This window comes from Dicentrarchus labrax, unplaced genomic scaffold (genome assembly GCF_905237075.1).
Source record: "Dicentrarchus labrax unplaced genomic scaffold, dlabrax2021, whole genome shotgun sequence".
In the NCBI taxonomy this organism is placed as follows: domain Eukaryota; kingdom Metazoa; phylum Chordata; class Actinopteri; family Moronidae; genus Dicentrarchus; species Dicentrarchus labrax.
Window position 1 is genome coordinate 5,597,115 of NW_026136713.1, and position 26,083 is coordinate 5,623,197.

Consider the following 26,083-nt stretch of genomic DNA (forward strand, 5'->3'; position numbering starts at 1 on the left):
TCATTTCATAAGTTTGAATCTCCTGTTTTGCTGCTATTCCGTCATCTCAGTTCTTATTTATTGTTTGTAGTCAAGTGTGCAGACTTACTGACTGGGGAACAAAAGTAGAAAGAAGGTGCTTGAACTCTTTCTGGTACTTCAGACAATATAACTGAAAAGATCAAAATCTGCATTATGTAGGTACAATATTTTTTTTTCACATACAAACTTTGTGTCCTCCAAGCAGGAATCTTTTGAAAGGGGTGAATCACTACTGTATTTTTATTCAAGTATAGTGTGTTATGTTATTCAGCAGAGGGTTTGTCTTTCAGGCTGTATCCATTTGTGGCTTCCCATCTTTGAAATGGAAGCAGCAGGCAGGCAGGAGGGACATCTGCCTTGCTTTTAATGGGTATCACAAATGTTTCAGTAATTCCACTCCATCTGAAACTTCCCTCCCCTTCAGCACACTCCCAAATTACAGCAATGGAATGAAGCTAGGGCTCTTTGCCTTGCAGAGCGTTAGTATTTTCCCCAGCTGAGACGATCGGAAAGATTCCTTCTGTGGGCTTGCATCATGGAGACCAGCAGTCAATCCAGCAGTCAACAGATTTTGTGGAAAGATGTGAGTCCAATTTTGTCCTTTATAGGTTTGATTTATTGCACTTATATTAATTGAACAAAACAATTGAAAATAAATTCCAAAAGTGTAGTGTCTTTATGAATACTTTGTAGAATTAGGTCACGCAGTGTAAAGAAAAAGGGAGCACCCTTAAACTTTTACAGCTCAATAAATTAAGTGCAGGGGGCATCAGTGATAGTTTAAAAGAGAAGGGGGGAAAATCCTGTGATATTTGAGCGTAAGCTTTAAGTGAAATATGTCAGAAGTGTGATTTTTTCTCTAAATCAAAAAGGAGAGCTGCTTGATCTCTTGCTGAGTGATCCGAGTTTTCCCAGAATAGTAATTTTTCCATCTAATTCCTTTTGGCTTTTCACCTTGGCTTTCTTTCTTCATTTCCACTCAGTCTCACCTGAACCACTGTATTTGCTTTATATCTAGAATATCCTTGCTTCTCACATGTAAGCAGCATTCAAATATACACCAAGAATTGTCTTTATTTGAGACTTTATTGGGGGGCCTCCTCTCATACTTGTTGCAGAATGTGTGAACAATAGAGCAATGGGGGCAAGTAACTTCACTGCACAATATTATTATCTTTTTGTATATGAAAAAGTAAGCTCTTTTACTGTCCATCAAAGAAAGTGCAACTGTTCCACCAGAAACTCACTATAATATCTTATATATATTATATACAGTATAAAGTAAGTGATGGATGGATAATGATTATTATTTTAAAAATCACCTGTGGCTCCTTATTTCAGAATACTTTTCACAGGCATTAAAATGCTTACATGAGCATCCCCCACTGCGATAAACCACTGCCTCTGCTTTTGGTTATATAGGCTACTTCTGGGGGTTTTTTTCTGTTGTTTTCTTGAAGAAGTGCTCTTTCTTTGCATGATAACAGCAGGGGGCTCCGGGCACTCTTCCTCACAAAGCTCAAGAGGAACTGCCTGGCTGATTCTGAACTCCTAAACCTTTAAACACTGGTTGGCGGGTACTGCACACTCAGACTGCTCACTCTTTCTCCATCCTTGCCTTTATTTCTGTCTGCCTGTATGTCTGTCTGTCTATCTGTCTCTCAAGCCCACCTCCTTCCTCTGAGTATTCGATATTCAAAGCACAGGCAGAGAGAGGTTTGTCCTCTAGTTAAGTTTCCACTGCTTATGCAACCTCCCACTGGAGAGCGGAGGATTTTAGCCAGTTTTTTCTTCAGTCTGAGAAATTCACAATGTAAGGAATTTCTGGCCCTTTGATTGTAGCCCTCTATTTTTCATCATGCTTTAGGAATGTACAGTACTTTGAGCCTCATATTTCTCTGGCTACTGTCTCTGATGTGTCAAATAAAGAATGGTAACAATGCAGGATTAATTTATGGCAATGGTTTGGTGTAAGGTTTTAGGGGGGCTTTCTTGAATAATGTGTCCTCTGTTCTCCCCCAAAGTCGTGCTGCTGATGCATTTACCAGGAATAAGATATTCAATCCATATTCAACAAGCACACTGTATGCCATAATTGCAAAATCATATTTCCTCCTGTACATCATACCACCTACACACTGTACTTTGCAAAAAACATTCTAAAAAGGCTACATATAATTATTCTGGACTATTTTGGATAATTATTTTAACATAATAAGTCCAAAGGTGACAAAAATCACACTATTATTCAAAAATAATTACTACAAATTATTTAAAGAAGTCAGCATGTTAATCTACTGCAGCTTAACTACTGTAACAACCTCAGCCACAATAGAAAACCAAAGCTGCTTTATCATCATTTTAAAAGACACGAAGATAAGCAACACCAATTTCCCTAATTAAAGTTGGTTCTGTTTTTTGTTTTTTTTGTTTTTACATATCTGCTTTTCTGTTGTCCTTTGAGACCTTCAAAAGTGGTCCAGTGTGAATGAGAATCGTTCATTCTCTCCCTGCTGGAGCTGTGGTGGAACAAAAGCCTGTCTTTATTAATTTGTGGCCTTAAGCTTGGGGAATTGACTACAGCGGGCAGAGTTTTCATTTGAGGAAAAGTTTAATGAACATAACCTTTCTCTGGCACTTGTAGCAGTCTGTTCTTCAATGTGCTTGGCATGGGGATGATTATATTTTTGTCTTCAGTAGCTTCACAGGTAGATGCATTTTGTAAAGTGACCTAATCAAATGGCATCTCTAGATTAAAAGGAATATGGAAATATAAGGAAAGGAAATATACATTTAAACATGAAAATGGTAAATTAAAGCAATAGCTGGGCATTTTGGGAAACATTGCTTGCTAAAAATTTAGATGACAATATTGATATTGCTCTCACATAGCTCCATTAAACTGAGTTGCGAAGTGGGAGGAACTATTTCAGGTGACCCTTGATTTGGATGAAAAATCCCTGTTCGTTTTTCCCTTAGACAATGATACATGACTCATAGTTGGAGCACTTCAGCTTGGATGGACATAAAACTCTCCTGGTTGAATCATCGGTACAAAAGATGAACAACTGCAGAGAATGTTTGATTCTTTGATAATAAAAAATAAATAACAATACAAGCCTATCTACGCTAATGGCGAGTAAAAGCTAGAAATTCCACTGTTGAGAAACCTGGAAAAGTAATCAACAACTAAATCAATTAACATTTGTTTTTGGATGAATTCTCCAGCTACGGTGCTGTGTTTTGTTCACAAATTCATTCATTTTGCAGAAAAGAAGTTTAAATGATTGTTTAAAGAAACGGTCAAAGGTGTTCAAAAATCTGATTGCCAATGGATAGAAGGTGCTTCTAAGCCGGTTTGTCCTGCTCCCCAATACCCTGTATCGTTTCCCAGAGGGCAGGAGATTGAAGAGGCCATCGCCTGGGTGGGATGGGTCAGACAGGATCTTCTTGGCCCTGTTTAGCCCTGGTGTATAGGCAATGTCTTCCAAGGAGGTCAGAGGGCAGCTTAGTTTAGCATAAAGACTGGAAACTGAGGGAAACAACTAGCCTGGCTCTGTCCAGAACCACCTCTAAAGCTTACCAACTGGCAATAATACAGGGGGTTGAGTTAGGTTACCTACCACCGATTGTTAAACTTGCAGGTATGTGTGAAACAGCATGGTGCTCTGGTGCGACACCTAAGAGACTATGGATCTATCAACATATCAGTCCTGCTGCAGGGGTTTCATGAACTGATAAAAAGCTTTTGATACATTACAAAGCAGCTATATATGTAAGAATAACTCCCATTCATTCATAAATCAGTGCAGACTGATTTACTGACTTTTCCGTTTTGACCACATTAAATGATATTGCGATTTAGATTATTTAGAGACACTAAGTCTTTATTTTGAGGTTTCTCATTATAATGACTTAAAATAGACTTCTTTTCATCCCATTGGCAGAAATAGGCTTTCATAGATAACAGATATGAGTGGTATCAATATTCTCATCTAACTCTTGACAAAAAAGCGAAATGTCAAACTATTCTTACTATATATATACTATATATATTCATCAGTTAGGCTGTGAGGTGTAATTGTTATGGTTATTTGGGTCATATATATATACCATACATGATATTGAACTGAATTATTTGCAGGTTGAGGTGGGAAAGGAGAAGAAGGCCAAGTACCACACCTACCAGCGAGTGGCTCTGGTTCTGGCTCTGGTCTTCCTCGTTTTGGCTCTCTGCATTTTCAGCCTGAGATATCTGTGGAGCCCCAGTCTGGGGAAGGTAAGACTAAATATCACCTCATTGTTGGCAAGTCATCAGCCTTATTGCCAGTCTGTGGTAAGTGTGGTCTTGATGAGAGACAGATGAAAGACACCCTGAGTCTCCACATCAGCAAATCATACAGGTTACATCAAAGAAAAAGAAACTCAAGTAAGGAAAATGGACGGCCACACAAAGAGCCAGAGGCAGTCCCTGAAGTCTCTATTGTATTCTGCTAGATTAAAAGATGTGTGGGCTACAGAAAAGACAGCTGTGTTTTGCTCTGCTCGTGTTTTGGCTGTCAGATCTGTAATTTCATGAATTCTTGGTCCAGACCACAAACCGCTTTTTTACTGTTGCAAATGTTGGCCTGTTGCATTTATCTACTTTCTGCTCACATTGTACGGATCCTGATAACTCAAAGCTGACCCTAATTGCTGTTGACCAGAGTGGCTGCAGCAGGACTGAAACCTCTTGGCAATGTAATTGGGATAAACTCTTGTCCTGGCAATTCATCTTGTAAAATCCAATTCAATCACTCTTGATGGAGAACATTTTCACTCTGCTTCTTTCCCAGGGGGCCAAAAAAGCTAATTTACCCGAGCTAGAAGGAAAAATACATCAATAATTTCACATCCAGAAATTGGAAGCTCTATAGGTTCTGAGCACAGTTGCGAAAGAGAAAAAATTATTACAATGAAATGATTGTTAAAAACGAGTACATACTGTACATTTCAAAGCTGAAAGCTGCTTCTTGTTTACTGTAAACACCATGAGGTAAATGGAGGGAAATGTATCCTGCAAGATGTTGCTTGCTGTTATACCAATATCTTTGCCATTATGCCATTATTTTTCTATTTGTCCTTCCATTTAGATACAAATTCCAATTGCAGACTGTCTGTTCTAAGCTCAGGTTAACCAGGGTTCATCTGCACTTCCTGTATTGTCCACATTCTCCCCTTTCAACACAGATATGAATCACCTTTGAGCCATCTCCTTTGTCCTTGTTAAATATTTCATGCCGGAGGTAGAGCAGTCATTATTTCCACTTTAATAAGCTGTGATCATTCTCACGTGGCACAAAATGTGTTGATGGCAGAGGTTGCCCAGGCAATGAATATCAAACCTGCGGACCCTGGGTTTTGCTTTAATGGGGTCTTGAGGGGGAGGCTCATTCTCTGGCCTCCACATCAGCAAGTAAGATGGAGCCACTTCAAAGGAGAATCACCTGTCTGTCAGATGGGAAGGAAGCTCCCTCAGACACAGAGGAATGGTAAAACTCAGGTATGTATCCCCAGAAAAACTATCTAGGGACTACTCTGAAGATAAAGAGATGGATTGATGGATGGACGGATTAGTTTTCCTGCATCAATGTGGCAGCCAAGACCTTGTGTGGTGAACGGGTGTTGGGTGCAACACAGCAAGACGCTTCTTGACTCACCAGCTAATCCTAAGAAGCATCTGGCACCTACATATATAGACTCTGGGCATCAGAGCACTGCATCTGAAGCCAAAGGGAGAGTACATCATTCATTTTAGAAAACAGTTGTGTGGGCGTTGTATTTTTTTATTTGAGGACAAACATGAGCATTCTGGTGAGAAGTATTGTGCTTCTGTCAGAGTCCTTGAACATGTGGAATATATCTGTTTTAAAGTCCGGGTGAAATGAGAAACGTCATTTTAACCCTTTAAGATTTCATCCTCAGTTATATTGTATGTATTTTTATATCAAAAAACAATATAAAATAAAATGTGACGCATGCTTACATGAGTATGAACTAATCAATTTCAACCAATAATATGCCAATCGATCTTCAACTTTTAGCGACAGAGAGCGAAGATACATTAGTTAGCTAGCTTAGCATAGCTATTTTTTCTTTCTTTGGTATCTCTTAAGCAGCTTGATGAAGAGTTTAGAGAGGAGCAATCACTATAATTATAGAATTATTGGTCACAAAGATGTGACGACATTGTGTACTCCTCCGACTCATGGAAAATGTACCGGTATGTTCCAGTGGTCTATCCCCTACCGCAACGTAGTGAAAATGGCGACCACTGAGTGTCAGGAGCGTCCACCATTCCACACTCAACTTTTTGACCATTATGAGCGAACCATCCCTGGATGGACTGCAGTGCACTGCATTTTGACAGTGTTAGATAGATAGTAAAATGGCTTGTTCACACCGCCCGCGTCTAGTATGTGCTTGGTGGAACGTCTTGATTTTTATTTTGGTGTTCATGTTACCAGATTAGAGCGGTCACACTGCCCCACACTGCGTCTCAACTGCGTCTGCAGCGACGCATCACTAGAGAGTTGAGGACTTACCTATTTTTACCGCGAGCCATTCAGTACAGTTTAAACTTCCTTTTCAAAGTAAAAGCACTGTAGTAATCTTTTATTTAACATGACTTTACTTGTGAAAGTGAGCCGGATGAAGAGTATCTTTCCACTGTGCTCTCGCCCTCTCTCTGTCTCTCTCGGATAAACAAACCACACATGACTGCTTCCTTCACATTTAAGTTTAAATTATATTACATTGTAAATTAAATTATATGAACATTTCGGTTTTTCATGGACATTATACAGGGAAAAGTGTATAGTGAAGCATAGGGCTGGCAGCAGCAGCTCTGCAGCAGCCATGCAGCTGACACGCTCGTGGCGTTCACATCGAGAGCGTGTCAGCAGCCGTCACGCGCCGGAGACGCCACACGCTCCTCAGGCGGCCTATATGAACAGGGTGTAAGTATGGAAGTATTCAAACTGAGACACAGCATAAGAACCTGACAGATAAAGTTAGCAGGTGAACATAATGGAACATTTAGCAGATACAAAGCCAGATATTTCCCTCAGGACTTGTCAGTGAATTAAAAGGACTGAATATCGGCCCTAGAAATGCATCCCCAAATGAATACTAATGTTGTTCCTTTTCTGCTGTTTAACTGTAACTGCAATAACTGTTTGTAAACACATCAGTGACAGAAACATGGTTACAAATGTAATATATGAAACATAATTCTGTTAACGTATTGGCCATACTATAGAGTGAGCACAAAACATTTGAAAGTGGTAATCATTGAAAAACAAAAGCTTTATAAGTATGCAGGAACAGATTCGCAAGTTTGTAGAGAAAGTTCCTGATTCCTTTCTCCAGCTGTTTTGAAGGATTCAACAACAGAGAATGTGTGAAGTGCAAACTATCTGTTAGATTTCACATCCTTTCACAGTTTAAGAGAAAGCGGTGCTGGAGAACACTAGGAAGTAGCCTAAAGTCGCTCAGACACTGGTGTTGAACAGTATGGCGCTTTACTTCCAGGTTTAACAAAATACATAATACTGTGCTCTCAGTTGGACTTTTTCAAGTGAAGGATCAAACCTGACAAATCTGAGAATGGACAGCCTTAAGGATAACATGCGAAGGACGCCCTAATGGTCACTTAGATTAGATTATTAAAAACATTGTTTTGTTGATCGGTTCTTGCACGTTCTCCAAATGCAACTTGCAAACAGACTAACTGCTTAAATTAGTTTTGCTCTCAGTCAAAAGTTTAACTTATGTGCTTGGGTTAAATACAATTACTAATAGCTATCACTCAAATGATACAGTCACACCCACACACACACATAGTACATACTAAGTATCAGACATTACATAGCACTTTGACCTTAGCATTATAATTAGTCCAAACCACAGCACGAGGCCACAAACACTTCTCATCTATGCTCACAGTTCACCAAAGCAGTGTGACCTTGTGCACCCGGCTTTGTATAAATAACCACAGAATGGTAATTTGCTCTACGCATTGTATTTCAGTATGACATGATAACCGCTTGGGTTCTTCTTTTAATTACCTGAAAACATATGTTGTTACAGAGGCCTGGGGAAGATAGTTTGCCATCATTTCCTCTGCCTGTGTGTTTGTTTGTGTGTGTTTGTGTGAGGGTGTGGTTGTGCTTGTACGCGTGTGACTGTGTATGCATCAGTGTACATTGTGTGTTTCAGTGTGTAGATCAGGTGCCTCTGCATTCTCTTTTGGCTTACGGCAAATGTCTGTTTACTATGTGCTCATTATTGTTCTGGGCCACAAGTCTCACCAGGGGATTTTGCCTCCTTGTAAATTAATCCTCTGTTATTACGAGTTTACATCACCAACTCCGTGAAAATGGAATCTGGCTGGTGAATCCAACGGAAAAGTGAGAATAATTTGCCTTGATGAAATTATTTTTAAGAGTTGTTTCAGACAAAAAGAACAGAATCTAGATGTTGTTATCTGCTGCGTGTCATGTCCGTACTGCATAGCATCCAAAATCTAAATTTTCATATCATTAGATTTGATATATTTGGTGCTATTTTTAATTCATGAACCACTTTGAGCAAGATTATCTGCAGACCAGCAGCCAGGCACAGAGTAATTGTGAATGTGTAGACATTGTCAACCAGTTTTTCCTGGGGAACATTGAATAGCTCACAGGTGCTGTTGGGCTGTATGGCAAAACTGCCTGAGAAATACATGAATGTCAGACCTGAGGAAAGTGCTCCATTATTCAAGCTGAAATTGCATTGCTCACCTTGACGCCTTTCCCTCTCCGGTCCCAAGGTAGCTGCTGAGTTGTCGCTCCTGATGGCCTCTTAAATGCCTCACTGTCAGGACCGGCTTCTTTAATGAACACTGCTGCGCCTGCTGCTTTTGCACTGGTCACAGGTGTATGGCTTTTCAAGGCCGGGCCCCCCTTTGTTTATTTATTGCTCATACACTGTGTATACCCAACAGTCCCCTTAGTGTCCAGATGTCAACATGCAACAGGGGAGGGAGACACAAGATTTGATCATGATATGATTCTATCTTCCTGTCGTGCAGACACTTTTCTTAGTTTGTCTCCAAGAATAAAACAAGATGGTGCTAACTTCTCTTTACACTCTGTTTGTTTACTCAGTCTCGTGTGGAGGAATTATTATTCTGGGGAGGTAACGGGGCTTATCTAAACAGCTGGTTTGCCAAGACCTTTTGGGAGGCCTGCCCCTCAGTCTGTAATCTTTTCTGATTTTACACGTCAGGCTCATTCATTCATTAGCAGGCTAGTGTCCACTGGTGTTTCTCCCTGGCTGTTAAATTAGGCTGCTACGGGCTCCCTCCTAAGATGATGCATTATGCCTTCTACTCAGGGAACAGTGAGGAGGAGGGAGGGGTTGCAGACCAGGAAAAACAAAAGAGAGTTGTTTTATTGTTGCCAGTGGAGTGCCTGAGGTAGGAAGGCTTCGTGGCGGTTGTGGCACATTGCCTTCTTCTGGGACGGTGAGTGCTACAGAGAGCGTGACAGCACTGCAAAGCCCACCGGGAGTTATTTATTGTGCCATACAGCATTTTAGTGTGTGATTCTCTTTTTAGAAGCTAGAATAATATGGGTGTAGGAAAAAAAAGTCACCATCTTAATTGCCAGTACTTCATTTTGCCAATCCACCAGCAGCCCATGTGCAGCATGTTGTATGTACAGTGCGGTGGGTAAACAGACACAAATGTTCGCCTTTTCTTCTTTCTTTTTTTCTTATCCAGACTCTGTTTCTCTCTCCTCTCCATCTCACCAGTGTGACTGCCAAGTAGACTCCTCTGCTCTGTTGTACAATTTAGAATGTGATTGAGCTTTCACATCCACTTTCACTCTCCCAGTAACTCTGCACCGCTTATAGCCTCGGTGTGCATTCACAGCCACAATGCTGAGGCAGAGAAGTGAACAGCAAACTGGAAATACTCTGTTTATCTGTCGTTTCTCAACATATTTGAGGTTGCAGATTTGCGGATCCTATGTACTCTGACGGATCCTGATTTTAGAAATTAGGAAATCTCTTTTCTGAAAACTGGCTATGTCACTGTGCTAAGCTATATATCTGTCAGCAATTAAAAGGTTGCATTGACTTCTTGCGCGTTTGCCCCATTAGTCACCTTGCTCAATATGTGAGGAAACGAAGCAGCATTTAAATCATCCTTGCAGGTCTCTGTCTAGGGTGCAGTCTAACGCTTCATATTAAATAACCTTAGTTGATTAGCCTTTTTAAAAATGAGTGAGAAAATGTGAGAAATTACAACTTGTAACAACTCTTAAAGTTGGAATGGTAATTTTAATGACATGCATTCAGACGTGCCAGGCTTGTTTACGCTTTTTGTAGATTGGTGAAATAAACATGAGAAATCAGCAAAAAATAACACTCTCTTAAAGGGAGATCTTTCATCCAGTGAAACTTCAAGTGTTTACACAGGAAATGAGTGAAGTGAGCCAGACAGCTTACTTTTTAAAGCTGTAATGAACCTCATTAATGATGAGACATTCATTCCAGATGTTATAAATCCATAAGTCACTGTAAAACATGGTATGCTAACATACTGAATAATGCAGCTAGTGGGCTGACCTACTATGACTTGAAGTCCATGTGAAATTAAAAATGTAATTTTAACCCTTTAAAATTGCATCCTCACTTTTGTACCCTATCTAACAATGTCTGCCAAGTAATGTACTAAAACTCGATTGAAAAATAAAAGTAGTCAGCTATTGGTGGCTGCGATAGGGGCGAAAAATGCCTGTCTAATGCCAGTGTGTGGTTGCCTCTTATGGGCTACTATAGAAACATGGTGGACTCCATAGAATGGCACCCGCAGCAAGTGTAGATATAAACGTCTCATTCTAAGGTAACAAAACCATAACTATTCCTATATTCAGGGGATTATACACTAATGAAAACATAGTTATACCTATAATATTCAATTTCTGCCAAATCATCCTCCTAAATATTACACACTGGACCTTTAAGTAACCAGCACACTATTCATAGTTTAAGGGTGCACATGAGTTGAATAGACCTTTTTCACAGCAGACAGTTTAAATAATAACACTATTATCTGCGGCAGTGGATTGCAAAGGAAAACAAACGCAAAGAAACAACACGTGTTACAACATGGACAGAATTTTAACAGTGAGTAATTTCTCATAAAAAAAAAACTGTCAATCAAATCCAGAGGACGAAGAAGCCTATCTTGTTCTCAAGTTCACTGTTCATAACTGTATTTATAGCAGGAGAGTTTTACATCTTTTGTGTCTAAAAAGCCTGGTAGTTTGGGCAAAGTTTAAGTTGCACTTTTCACACAGAAGAGAAACATGCCTGAAAAGAAACAGTTCACAAAAATTCAAACATTGTTACTAGTTATTACTGGTTGCTTCCAAAGAAACAGTTTGAGAACTACTTGCACTATAGGGTCAGATGTACATGCTAATTAGCACTTTTGGTCAACCCCCTTATACACATAAAGTATGCAGTAAGGGTTTTTGATGGTCCAGTTGCCCAAAGAGCCAATTAATATTTAAAAAGCATTATATTTTGAAGAAATCTGAATGCTCTGAAGTATTTGAGTTCTCTTTTTTTATATATATATACTGGATGTGTAGTTATCCAGCACTCATCACCACGAGTATGATGGATGACAGCTGCTGTTCGGCTGCTGTGTCTCATTTGCCCAGAAAATGTACTCCACTTTGTCAGCTGATGGTGATAAAGCTTGTCAAGATCCTTTTCCTGGTATTCACGGTGGCAGTGGGACCAACCCATTGACCTGCATGAGCAGTTACAACATGAAAGGATGAATTGGAAGTTTCGGTTCATGTTAAATGTAGGAGGGGGATGATGGTTGTTTAAACGTTTCTGTTCCTCTGCCCAGTGGGAGCGCAGACCCGTCATTTCGGAAATACAGCTTTCTTCTAACCAGTTACACCAGGGGTCTCAGACTCCTTAAAGTACAGTGTGTCCTCTGGGCTTTTGTGTCTTGCTGAGATAATGTGGGGCTCATTAGCTGTCTGGCAGGAACAAATAATAGCCTGGGTGAAATGTTGCAGGGTTTAATTAACAACAATGCTATCATACACTACATATTAATATCAAAAATCCATTCCTGCTGAGAAACAGATTTTTTTTTTTTTACTGTCTGTCAGGACTGGCGTTTGATCATAAAGTGAGCTATATGATGTTATCACTTTCATAATTCAATTAAACAGTACAGTGATTTTAACAAAAAAAAACATATTTGTTGTTGTAATAAATGTGAAGGTGTGATATTTTAGTAGATCATAGAATAATCATTGAATCATACCATTTATTCAACACATTGCGTTATTTGCTTCCCAGTTGCTTTGGGGTGCAAATTAATTCAACTTTTCATATTATATTAGTCAAACTATATATTCATGTTATAGTTTGGGATTTAAAATGCTTTTAATTCCCATGATGGAACAAGTTCAGACTTTGTTGCTCCCTGCCTCATTGCTCCGCAATTTGGTTTCATGTGCAGACCTGTTTTTATGACTTGTTATCCAACAAATGTAATCTTCATAGGTATTCTTGTGAGCTCACAGATGTCAGCTTTCTGCACAAAATGTTTCCCCGGGACAAAACCAACGTTCAAATCCAATATTTCCACCGACTGCACCGTTACGCTCTGCTTTTCTTCTTCACTGGAACGTACGTTGAGTTTGCGGCACAGGTTGTGGAAATGTTGGATTTAAACATTGATTTTGCCCCAAACACATCCGAAGACGTCTGCAGGATCACAAAAATACATTTGAATCTGCTGCTGGATAACAATATTGTTTTGACATTTTCCCTCAGGTTTGCAATCCACCCTACCCAGGTTTCTTTGTGACCGAATCATGGAGTAACGTACTGGGTCGAGTGCTGGTGTCAATGCTGGGTGTCAGTGGGTGTCCTGAGCTTTCAACACTTGACTGAACACAAACAGGTTGTTAATGGAAGTGACATTGGCGAATAGTCAAGGATGGGCATTTCATTTGTATACTTAAATAAAAACCACCTTTTTACCACACATGACAAACAGAGAGGAAACATGCTCATTTACCTTATTCACAGAAAAGAAAAAAGGAAGAATCCTCTCAAAATTGTCTAGGTCCAACCATAAAAAAATACTGAAAAGCAATACTGTAATTTGTTCTTTCAAAGTGCTTCATTTGCATGTCTTTCATCAGTGGCTGACCATGATGGACTATGCGGGTTTGATAATATTTGTGCTGAAAAACTGAGTCAAATGATGACGCTGTGGAGTTTTTTGTTTTTTTTTAATAACATGAAACAATGTTAAGCTGTAGAATCACAGACACAGACCACTGGGAGCATAATGTGTTGTGTTTCCCCAGTGGGTCTTCAAAGCATTTTTCAGTGTTATTAAAAAGAAGAGCAGAGCAGCACTGACATGCAACCCACACAGGGGCCATGGCAACAGACCAAGAGCTTTTCATCAGTACCCATAGTCCCAGTATGATAGCCCAGTGTCTCTGCATAGGACTATCAATGCCTCTTTTATTGTGTCTTCAAGGCAGAAGCATGGTGTAAACAATGTTTGAACAATTATGAGCCTGTATATCTCCCAGCAGCTCCGTTAGGAATTGTTCTAACAGTCTACCTTGTTACAGGCATAGCTGGCGTGTTCTATATGTTATAAGGCGCAGATGAAGTAGTGGGGGAGGATTTGCTTTTCTGGGAATGTCAGCTGTGTTGTGATAAAGAAGAAGGAGAGGTGGTCGTGCTCTTGTTGTAACGATTTTAACTTTGATCATCCTGACTACATCATGGATGTCTGCTGAAGCTGCCATTATTGGTATTTGTAGCTGAAACAGTATCTTGGCATTTTTGCTGTAAGCTGAATGTGGACTGCCTTTTTATTGCTTTCCACGCACAATTTGTTTACACATAAGTTGGCACACAGATAAATGCAGTACACGCACTACTGATAAATAGCAAGGCAACTATCTATTGTCATCTGTTGGTAAATTGCCAGTGAATTTAAATGTGTCACATCCCAAATATTGAGCGAACCTGAGCAAATGGAAAGCATTTTTGCCCTTGTGAACCACAAGAAGTTCAGCCTTCATTGACTTTTAATAAAATGCTACTTGGACTTTTTTTTCTTCAGTCACTTTACTGGCTTAAAAACTTTCCGGTTGCTGTTAATGCCGTTCAGCTGGCCAAATTATTGCCTCGCGTCTAAATGATCCAAATTGCAGCCTTACAGCTCTCACAAGCTGTTTCTTAAATGCCACTTAGCTGCTGGAGCCCAGAGTGTGCTCTTGATGATTTATTAGGAGGTGGAATGGCTGGAAACCAGCAGAGCGACAAGGAGACATATCCACTCTAGAGGTCACCACCTTGTGACTGTCTGTCTCATAGTTCAGGAGCTTGCAGTCACTGCTTGCAATCTTTTGTCTGTTGAGGTCTGTTTCAGATTCTGAGATATGCATCTGAATGCATCCGAGTCTCCAGGGGATACCTTTGATGAATATTTCATAAACCACAACGGCCCTTTTATTACAGGAGATTGGTCGTATTCAAATAACGTGTTCACCTAGACAATAAGCAACAGGATTCATTCAGAGCTCTTGACAAGGAGCAGATTGTTCTTCAGCTCGGCACAGTGGTTACTAGGCAAGGAGAGGCACAAAGGGAAGATGCAACATGGAAAAATACAATGGCAGGCAGAAAAGAGAAATGGCACGACACATTCAGCCCGGGCCTTTGTTGTTTAACTTCATTCCATTTCTTGCTACTTTTTTACCGGTTGTTGATGCCGTGCTGGACATATCTATCTCATGTTAGTTTGTGGAATTTGGGGACTGTTACATCATTTGTCATGTTCCAAAAAGGCGATTTAACACCATCTTTAAAGGAGCTGTGAGGTCTCTCTGTTCTCTCCTACAGTTGGCAGGTGAAGATAAAAAAGTATACTCTTGGCCAGTTTGGAAACCCTTTTTTCTCCGTGTTATTGAGGTGAAGAAAAAAGCCACTGTTTCCTCTTTCTAGTTTATCTTAGGTTTGGCTAAAACTTGAAAATAAAATGTTGAAAGCAGATCAAACATTGGTTAAATGTAAGTTAGCAATATTAAATTTTCAGCATGGGTAGGGTGGATGTCACAATTGCTTGAACACATAACTTTGTGACTTGAAAAACCTCTATGGCATATTTGTAATGCTAACATTGTGTATTATGAATTTTGTAAAAGTTTTATCTGCAAAAAAAAAAAAGATTTAAAAAGAAAGGAAAATATGCACTTTTTAAGCAAAAATGTTCGGGGAAACATCCTATTCCCCGGGCTATTGTACAAAGAAACTACAACCCTTTGTTGTTTCCGCTTTGATTTTTATTGAGATCATAGAAACAAACAACACATCGAACAACAATATGTCCCAGTCCCTGAGTCTGTTTCATAATAGTTTGTTGACCAAAAGTACTGAATAGCTCCCAAAGTTCCCCCTGCCCTCCTCCCTCCTGAACGTAGCTCTATTATGGGCACAGTAGCACGTATCAAGGTGATTTATTGCCAGAGAGAGTTCAAGTTGTTTAAAATGACTGGTGTGATTAGTCATATATGCTTCAGAGCTGGAGAAGGGGTGCACAGTGCTCCTGTAAATTAACAGCAGCTGCAGACTGTAGTCGACCAAAGCAAGGTGGTCAAACGTGGTAAGCGGCGGAGTCGCTGGGGGACAAGGAGAGAAAGTGGGTCATTACACCCCTTTCAGGAATGAGTAGGTTGACAGAAGAGAAAGGTAGGCTACGTTCAATATTCAGAGGCTCCACAATGAATAGATTTCAGCAATGAAAATAAAACAGGAGAAGCATGATAGTCTGTGAGTTCTGCCAAAATTCCACACTGCACAAATGTGCTCCATTTATTCCATATGCCCTCAGATATCTCCACGCTCCATTAATCCTGACAAAAATGTGTTCCTGGTAGAACCTTTGGTAACTGGTTTTTGTTTTAAAAAAAGGTATTATTTCCTCTTTCCTCCACTTTCTTAGCCCAAAGTACTCCAAAGAAAACATTTCTAACCTACAGTTGGGACAAAACACAAGAGCCAAGCAATGAATTTATGGTATTTATATGAGGCTCTTTATAGAAATAGCGTTTCTATCTACAGAGTGAGCGGGTCCCCTTAAATAGAGGCCGCCATGTTGAACCGCCATGTTTCTACAGTAACCCAAAAACCAAACACTGCCTCTAGATAGGACGTTTTGCAGCCACTGTAGTTTCTCCTACACTCCTTGAAGGCTGAACTGTATTCAAATGGTTGTAATCTGCCAATTTGCCACTAGATGTCACTGAATCCTACACACGGGTCCTTTAAATAAGAATAATGATACCACTGTTATAGCTGTGCATTAAGTATGGAACTAGAGATAAGAAGCAATTGCAGAGGGAAACAGCTAACCTACCAGCACTTATAAAGGTCACTGATTAACATTAATCTTATCTTATCTTATCTTACAACTCTGATTTTAGATTTCTATTTCTATATGAATTAAACAAACAAGTAATATGTCGTGCTATTCCTTTACAATCTTTGGACAAATTGCTACCTACATGATCTGCTGTACTTCTGTAAAAAAAAACTCAAATGGAGGAACTCATATATCTCATAGTGGATTTTCACCAGACAGACAGCCATCCGACACCCATCTGATACCAATCTGATTAAGGGGCAGAAGACTCAAACCCATTATCTTGTGAAGCTCAAGCATTTTCACTACCACTATGCCTATATAAACAACTTTTTTTGAAGGGGTTTTCAATGGATTTACAGTAATATGGCTGCACATTAAAGGAAAAATTCACCCTTGGATACTCTTATGCTGTTAAGTATCATCAATTTATGATGTTTAATGCACTTCAGGAGTGTTTTTTGTGATGAAATGTCATAATTCACTTTTTGGTAAATGCACTTTCTTTTACCCAGTGACTGCATTACAGTCTGCATTACATACTGGTCTATTCTGACAGCAGGTAATTTTATATATTTTCCTCTACAGTGGGTTTGTGTGATTATTGAACAGTGCAAAATGGTGAGACATAGAAATATAGAAAGGAGCTTTTGCTTCTGTAAGAATGACTTCAATCTGACCCTCATCACTGATGTTTTGGGTTTTTTGTGAATAAACGCCATCATAGCTCTGCAGGAAATATCTGTGAGTGGCATTGCTCTGTCCATGTGTTTGCAATCTGCTAAAATGAGAAAAATACACTATCAAACAACAAAACTGGCGGCTCAGAAGGGAGGTACACGCCAGTAGCTGTTTGTTTTAACAGTGTTAATGTGCTTTAGGAAGATGGCTCCATTAAGCTTCTGCATCTTGACACATTCTAGCTCATTTGTTGAAAGGCTAATGACCTTAGCGTTTTCCTTAACTGGCCTTTGGCACTGGCAGCTGTAAAACATTTTAACATCAAATTGATGCTTAAAGTAATTGCTTGGGTGAATTCCCAAAGCACTTTAACCCCACGCCAACCTAGTTTTAGCTTTCCATTTAATGCTACACAAACCACTCAGATTGTGAGTTTTGTATGTCTTCCAAATACATATTAAGATACCACAAAAATGCCAGGGTTCAAGCTCAAGTATGCAACATCATACATTTCAGCAAGACCAAAAAAAGCTGGCATTATTTTTTATGTCAGTCGAGTGAGTAGTAAATATTCAAGGTTCAGTTAAAGCATCCATTGAAGTTCACTGGCGCTATTGATAGAACTTCCTGAAGATAAAAACAGGGCAAACTTGGGCACTGTTTCATAATTGCTTGCATGCAGCTGTTTACCTCCACATTTAACAAAACCACAGAAAAGACTGGTGCTAATTACAATGCAGAAATGTTTCAGTGCCTTACAAATGTTTATATTTAGAGCCAGAGTCTGACTTTGCATCCTTTCATTACACACTGACTGGGTACATGCATACAGCTTCCAGACAAAAGTCCAGACTACATGCTTTGGCTCTATATTTTGGAAAACTCCTCTTAATTTGCCGCCAAGAAAGCTTAGTGTGGTTGTTGATGAGAATTTTAAGCATATTTTAGTAACTAAAAATAAAATTAGACAGAGAATTACATTAAGGGTCCAGTGTGTAACATTTAGGATCTATTGGCAAAAATATAATATTAGATAGATAGATAGATAGATAGATAGATAGATAGATAGATAGATAGATAGATAGATAGATAGATAGATAGATAGATAGATAGATAGATAGCTTTATTAATCCCACAGTGGGGAAATTCACTTGTCACAGCAACATTTGAGTGAAATAAATACAGATATAAAAAACAGGAACGTTTGCGTACAGCAGGTCCAAGGTCTTATTGTCACTGGTGGTGCATATAACAAACTGGTAGAAGGTTGGGAGTGTGGACGAGAGAGAAACGTGGTTGAAGTCCCCTGTGATGATGATGAAGGCCTCAGGTTTCATTTGTAGTCCTGCAGTCACAGTGTGGATGAAGTCACACGCTCCTTCTGCTTTCCCAGACGGAGGAATATAAACAGTGATGATGATGAAGGATGATGATGAATGTAAACAGTGATGGCGATAACACTGGAAAGTTCCCATGGCAGATAACATGGACATAGTCTGACGGCGACAAGCTCGATGTCCGGGCTGCAGACACACTCTTTCACACAGACGTGCCCGGGGTTACACCACCTGTTGTTTATGAGCACGGCCAGTCCCCCTCCTTTCTTCTTGCCGGTCGCGGTGGTGTCCCTGTCGGCTCGAACCGTCTGGAAGCCGGGCATGGTGACGTTGGAGTCCGGTATCTGCTTGTGTAGCCACGTTTGTTTCCAGTGATGACTGCAGGGATGAAGGGTTTAAACCTCCTCTTCTTCATCCTCCGTTTAACCCCCGCTCTGCAGCATCCACAGACGTGAGTAGTGTTCACTTAGTTGCAATCTGCAACTTCACCACTAGATGCCATTAAATTCTACACACTGGTCCTTTAAATATTGTAGTTTTAAAAATACTCCCAGCACAGGTTTTTCTGTTACCAGGGTTACACGACACCTTCAAAGGAATAAATAGTAACTGTTCTGTCACTGGCAGTTGGTGTCAGTTGGACATATTGTTGCTAATAGTAACCATTACTGACAGTTCAACAGCAGTTGAAGTTTAACTGACCACCATTTTGTCCAGTTCTGTAACAAATCTTTTATCAACAAAATTTATTGTAGCTTTTTTTTTAACTATTGTTTGTAATTCTAAATACTGAATTTGTAGAAAATGCTTATAGGCGGTGAAGGAAGTGATACATTTTAGTGATACATACATCTTATAGGGAAGTGTTCAGTGACGAGGTAGAATTTATTTTCAGTTTCTCCATATACACGACTCAGTATACAGTGGAACATAATTGCCTCTCTTCAGTGTTAGAGAGGTACAAATACAGTGAAAGTATTATGTTGATGACGCACAGGACGCTCAGTGGTTTGCATCCTGAGTTGTGTGTTTGGTTAGGTTAAGCTTATTCATGCCTTATTGTTACCCAGAATTGTTCTTGTAACCATTAAGAGAGTGAAATCATTTTAATTTTCAAAATAGACATGTGTGTGAGCTAAATGTACTCATTGACAAGGATGTTGAAACAAAAACAATTCCCAAAAAATAGATGCAATGTCATCATAAAATGGGAGGATGTACAGCTGCATACTGTATTTCCACTGTTTGCAACATCTTGCACCGTGTTGTATTCTGCTCGCTGTCAGGTTGTCTTCAGTGTGATTGAAGTCATGCACTGCCAATGGGCTCATTTTACCCTGTACCGGCTAAGTTGATGACGCATTAGTGACTGACCAGTATTTTCTAAATTGAATTTTCCAAGCTGGCGCCTGTCCAGAACCAGCTGCCTGTATTCAGCAGGCATCACCAAACAGCAGCCTGCATGTGTTTGGCAGCCGGAGAGCATTCCTACTTCATTTATCCGAATTCTCCAGGCCTTGGGAGTTGACAGGGTTGGTAATCAGTGTCCACAAGCATAATCCCCATGGTCTCAAGACACCACACAATCAGATCTCGCTCTCTTTCTCTGTTTTTCCCTACCTCTCCTTCTATTTCTCTCAGATTATATATATAAAATCTGTTAAAATCACATTGCAAGAGAAAATACATCCACAAATATGCATTCTAACGCAGTATCTGTATATACACAACATGTGTGAGGGGCCATCTGCAGCCCTATTCCTGGGTGGGAAATCTATACCGACTCTAATTATTTCCCTTGTGGATCCTCATTTTCAGGTAATATCTCCATAGGAACCTGCTCCCACTCTCCTCTCAGCTTAATGTATTACGCTCCCAAGAATTCTCCTCCCTGGTTTGTTTTCATTAGGCTACCTGTAATTTTCTCCTGTTTCTGGTGAAACTTCAGCGTGTGTGTGTGTGTGTGTGTGTGTGTGTGTGTGTGTGTGTGTGTGTGTGTGTGTGTGTGTGTTTCTTTAATTGTCATTATTCTAGGGGAGGATTAATTATTCTGGCAGTAACTGTGATCGCTTTTATTTGTAAAGGTTACACCTCTGCAGTGGCAATTTCCAGTGTGTCTGACAGAGAGGCTCCATTTCTACTCCAGAGAAAATGAGAAACTCTAATAAAAACAACATTGCCAACCAGAGTGCAACCAGAGTACTTGGGAGACATTAGTAGACATTAGAAATGTGGTTGCCCATGTGAAGAGACTTGAGCTTTGAAAAATAAGTCATGCTGCTTGAAGACGAGGAGCCAGCAGTAGCGACAAGGTAAACAGAGAGAGAAATAAAGCTTCCTCTGCATCACTGGCAAGAAAGCTGGTGATCATCTGACTCTGCTTTTTCATGCCCAGCTGTTTTGAGTTTAAGTCAGATGGTTCTTTTTATACCTGTGAGACTAACCTTACTACAGAGACATTTTTTTCCCCTCATTTTTGGTGCTGTAATTCATTGATTGACACTTGTGCTATAGCCAGACTTCCCTGCAAAATATTAGTCAATAATACTTCACAGATGTAAATCTGGAACAATAGGGGCAAAGATAAAAGCTGTATAAAGAACAATAAGACAAACCTTAAATGTCTGAAATCTTCACTAGTTTCACAAACAATGCAACTGCTGGCACGCTACAATAGAGAGGATCTGGAGACATCAAACTCAGTGTGACTCAGCACCCAGACAGCATGACTATCGGCAGTTTCGTTGTCAGTGCAACTCCAGGAATCTCCTTAAAAAACACTTTAGGAAATGTCAGCTTCTTCCGATCAAATACGGGGAAGTGTTCCATTCACTGTCTATTTAAAGCAGCTCTCGAGCAGCCAAATCACACTGTCACTTTTAGCCAGTTGAAGGCACAATCTGTGATTCAAATTGGAACAAATGGGTTGGCCCACTAGCAAAGTTCGAAACACAGATTTTAAACAAGCTCTCATGCCAAATTGACAGATCTCGTGATATACAGACTCTCACTAAACAACTAGATCTGAGATATGAATGTATTCTGATGCTGAATATGGTTTAGTCACATTATATTTGTAAGCTCAGGCCTATTGAGTTATGGTCAGTTGAGACACACACAAAATACACAATGGACCCTTCCCTTAGCCCCGCCCCTTTTTGCTCTGTGCTCCAATAACAGTTGAGAAAGGTCGTAGATATAAGATAAAGACATCTTAAGTTAGCTAGCTGATATTAGCAAAAGACTAGCTAACTAGCTAGCTAATGTGCACCAATCATTACCTAGCTAGTTAACTCGCATTTGCTACAGAGCAAAAGATGTGAAAGATAATGTTAGCAAAATGGTGGCTAATTAGCTAATACTAGCTCATTTGCATCAATCGTTTGTTCGTTAGCTAACGTTAGTTAACTAACATTTTGCTAACTTAAAGGTTCAGTGTGTAACATTTAGGAGGATCTATTGGCATAAATTGAATATAATATTCATAGATATGTTTTCATTAATGTATAATCACCTGAAAATAAAAATAGTTGTGTTTTCATTACCTGACATTTAGCCGTTTTCATCTGCAGGCGTCCCAGGTTGCCGCCATGTTGAACCGCCATGTTTCTACAGTAGCCCAGAACAGACAAACCAAACACAACACTGTTAGATGCTACTAAATCCTGCACACTGGACCTTTAAAATGTGACCATATATATATAACACATTTAAGGACAGGAACGTAGAAAGTTGACCGAGGCTTGCTCAACTGTTATTGGAGCCCAGAGCAAAAAGGGGTGGGATTTAGGAAGGGTCCGTTTTAATGTAGAAATCTAACTCAGTCACTCACAAATATAAATTAATAAAGCTGTATTTTGAACTCCCCCTATATAGGTTGGCTTGATAGTGTCTCTTCTATCATCAGTGAACAATTTTCATTATCTTCATAAGTAATATTTATAATAAAGGCAATCCTTACCTACCCATGTAGTTTGAATTAACACCCAACCATAATTTAGACAATGGGACTGCAGATTAGAAACTGCTCTTATGAGTAGTTTTTGTAATGGCTTGGCAACCCATGTCTCCTAGAAATTACATTTATATATTACGAATTCTTTTTTTTTCCAATTGTGAGATGCTAAAAAATGTAATTGCTGCCTTAAGGCAACAATTGCAGCCACAGGATTTTGACACCAGAGACCAGGGTTTGTATCCTGACTCGTGCGTGGTTAGGTTTCGGCAACAGAATCACTTTGGTTAAGGGTTAGAGAAACATGGTGGTTTCGGTATGTTAAGTGTTTCAAGTCACTGTTGACTTTTTTTCTATATTTAACCAAGACCATGATCTTTTGCTGACCTTAATCAAGTGCTGTGGCTGTTTAAATCTAACAATTAAAAAGTTTCATCACACGTTAACTTATTTGTTATGAGTGCATATTGTATTGCTTTAGCAGATGTTATAGGAAAAGCAAATTAAATACTTTGTAGGTTAACCTTTTACAGTATCAACATTTTGTAAACATTTTTGTCATTATGTTGCTAGAAAACCATCTGGACTTCTCTGGATTTCTTACTAAATGTACTTGCAGTTGCAAATTGTTAATGTTTATATTATTGTTACATATCATTAGTGCTATATTGTATAGGATTTTCTTTGTCTATAATATATGTTTGCTGATATATTTGAAATAAACTATATAGGATTGTCAAACAGAATTTGAACCCATGAGTCTCTATGTGTTTTAAAACCAGGGAGGACTTTAAAAGGACCAAACCAAAAGGACACAATGTTCGCCAGTGTGACTGTCTAAGTTGCTGCCCACCTCGATCTATCACAGGGCTGCCTATGGCTCCCAGGAGGCCACTGCACTGTGCAGCCCCCACACCACCTTGTCCCCTACACCTCCCAACCCCCCGCCTCCACCACCATCACCACCCCGCCGTGAGTGACAGGCATCCAGTTCCGCCTGACTGGAGCCTCTATCTCCTAACCCTCAAGGACAACTAAGAGGACATATTGTCATCAACTCATCTTTCTCATTCCCACGGCCGCCTCCTCCATAGATGCACATATGCACAGACTCTTGCTCTGCCCCCCCCCCCTTACACACATACATACACACACACACACACAGTACACACTGCGACCCAGTCACCTGTAACAACATCTACGTGACCTTTGCTTAATGCCTTCGGGTGCCACACCAGAACCCATTCGCACAAACAACCTGCAGGTCTGGCTGTGCCTGCCGCTTCTCATTCAGTCCTTTCACTGTGAGTCTGTGTTTGAAACCATCTACGTGAAGATTGTTAAGAACCTCTTCAGACAGAAACCTTGAACAGAGGAAATAAACAAGCCATTGTCTGTGAAGGCTTCACACTCCTGAGCTTGAATGGCTTCCTAGCTGTGGAGATCTGAATTCTTTATCTCATACTGTACAACAGTCTGAGGCATCTTGTGATGTGAGAAAAGACCAGCTGTTGTGCGGGGATATCGGACATAGTAGAAGGAAGTTTCTCAATAAATAACAAGGTTGTTTTCACAGTAATGGTTTTTTTTGGCAATCAATGTGCATTTCATGACTGTGCCAGGTTGTTTGCTACATAACCTTTAAGTGTTAAAATCCACCCTTGAGATTTGAAAAGTAACAATACCATCCAAAAATGTCATTGTATTGTTGCTGTTTTGTTCCCTTAAACTAACTGCTCTTATTCCTGCAAGTATTTTTTGCGCTTCAACTGTTAGAAGTTGTTGTACTGGTGAGACAACAGGGACTGGATGTATGTTATTTTTGGTTGTATTTGTTCATCTTTCTTGCAACCCAAGTAAAATGAGGAAATAGAATATTGATCAATATGATCAGTTAAATAATAATTCAGGGAAAAAGATTAAATCTTCAGTAGATACAAAGCTCTAAATTTTAAATCTTTGGGCATGTTCAGTAACAAAAAGGTCCACTTACTACCTTTTGGTGCTTTGCACAGCATGTCATGGTCTTCCTCAGTAAATGGAGTTAAGAAGGGTTAAGAAGACTGTGGGATGCGGTTGGGAAAATGCAGCATTGCGTTAGTTCAGGCAGAGAACTGAAGTTGTGCATGAATGAGTTAACTACCGACTGCTGGTTCAGTCTTGCCTCACAAAATTGAGTCAAACGAAGCTATGTGGCTATCAGCTGAGTAGTAACATCTTTTCGTGTTCTTACAGGTGTAACAGTGCTGCTATTTTACCCTTTCAAGTCTCACTATCACTTTGTTGATACGCTCATGCCTTCACTGCCACACTCAACTGTATATCCATTTGCTATATGGGCTAATGGTCAGCTCTGTGACATAAGTGTCTCTGAGTGATCTAGTAAGCGGACGAGTTAATGTCTGGTGTATTTTTAAATAATGTTACTGCAGCTTTAATGTCACAGTAGATTTTCAAATGTATTGAAAGTCTTTGTGAGCAAACTGGTCACATAGTAGCCTTTGTACAGAGAGTGTAATATAAATTGGAGCCCTTCCTATGTGCTGGCCTTTTATCTGCCTGTTCAGTGTCATATGGGAAGCTAATTAACTTTCACAGTACGTTTTTTTCCTGAAAGGTTTTGTAGCCAAGTGACAGTTTCTGTGAATTGCTGTTTAGAAATGGTACAAGATAAGTAAATTAAGAGAAACAAGCCCTCTTTAAATCTCCCATTGCATATTTTCAAAATGTACGATGGAAATAATGAGAATCAACACAAAAACAAATTATAACGATCATCGGCATTACAATGAGGCAAAATATTGTGTTGTGTTCTGAAATCTTCCCCCTTATTGCAGCATAAATCAAACTGCAAGTTTCCCAATGTACTGAAGCATCTATAAGTATCAAAAGAGGCCATACAGAGCCTATTCATTTCTATTTTCAGAATGCCAATTATGGTGCACAGCAGAAGCTTTGAATATTGAACCAGTTGAAGTCAAACTGTTGTAATACATTATTATCTATTTCAACCTGGTTCGGTGGGGAGATTCTCACTGCTGGATTTTCATCAAAAGTGATAGCCTGCTGAAAATGTAATTCACTGTTTTAGTATAAATCAATAAGCCTCCAGAATCTATTCCCCCATTCCACCTTTATGTTAATATAAAAGAAATGCTCAAATAGAACTTTAATTCACCACACAGACTTTCAGACTGTTTAATAGCCGCAATTTTATCCATAACTGCTCAATTGACACTTAAATTTCAAGCCCATCTTAATTTGGCTTCTCCTGACGATTTTAAGTTCTACTTCTCTTTGGAGCCAAGGCTACTGTGACCCATGTTAATGGAGATTTATAGGCTAGTGCCATTCTAACAGTGATCTTCTATTAAGAATTATATCCCATTTGATCATTATTACTCTGTTCTCCCACCAAAAAAAGTAAAGTCATTGCTATATGTGATGTAGTGTATTTAAAAGTCCTGGATATTGCGTATAAGCAAGCAGATACAAAACATGTTAAATCCTGAGCATGCGAAAGAGTGTAAAGTGAAAGCTAATTTTGTGTTAGAGCCTTAGAGGACA

The 26,083-nt window shown here is 39.6% G+C and overlaps 1 protein-coding gene across 1 annotated transcript in view; it reads left to right on the forward strand.

Annotated features, from left to right (window-relative positions):
• Positions 1 to 524: 524 nt before the first annotated feature.
• tnmd (tenomodulin) overlaps positions 525 to 26,083 on the forward strand; it is a 44,802-nt gene continuing 19,243 nt past the window's right edge. Inside the window, exons 1-2 of the mRNA XM_051421308.1 lie at positions 525 to 604; positions 4,166 to 4,300. Coding sequence (XP_051277268.1) covers positions 557 to 604; positions 4,166 to 4,300 — 183 coding nt within the window. The 5' untranslated portion in view covers positions 525 to 556. The remainder of the gene's footprint in view (positions 605 to 4,165; positions 4,301 to 26,083) is intronic.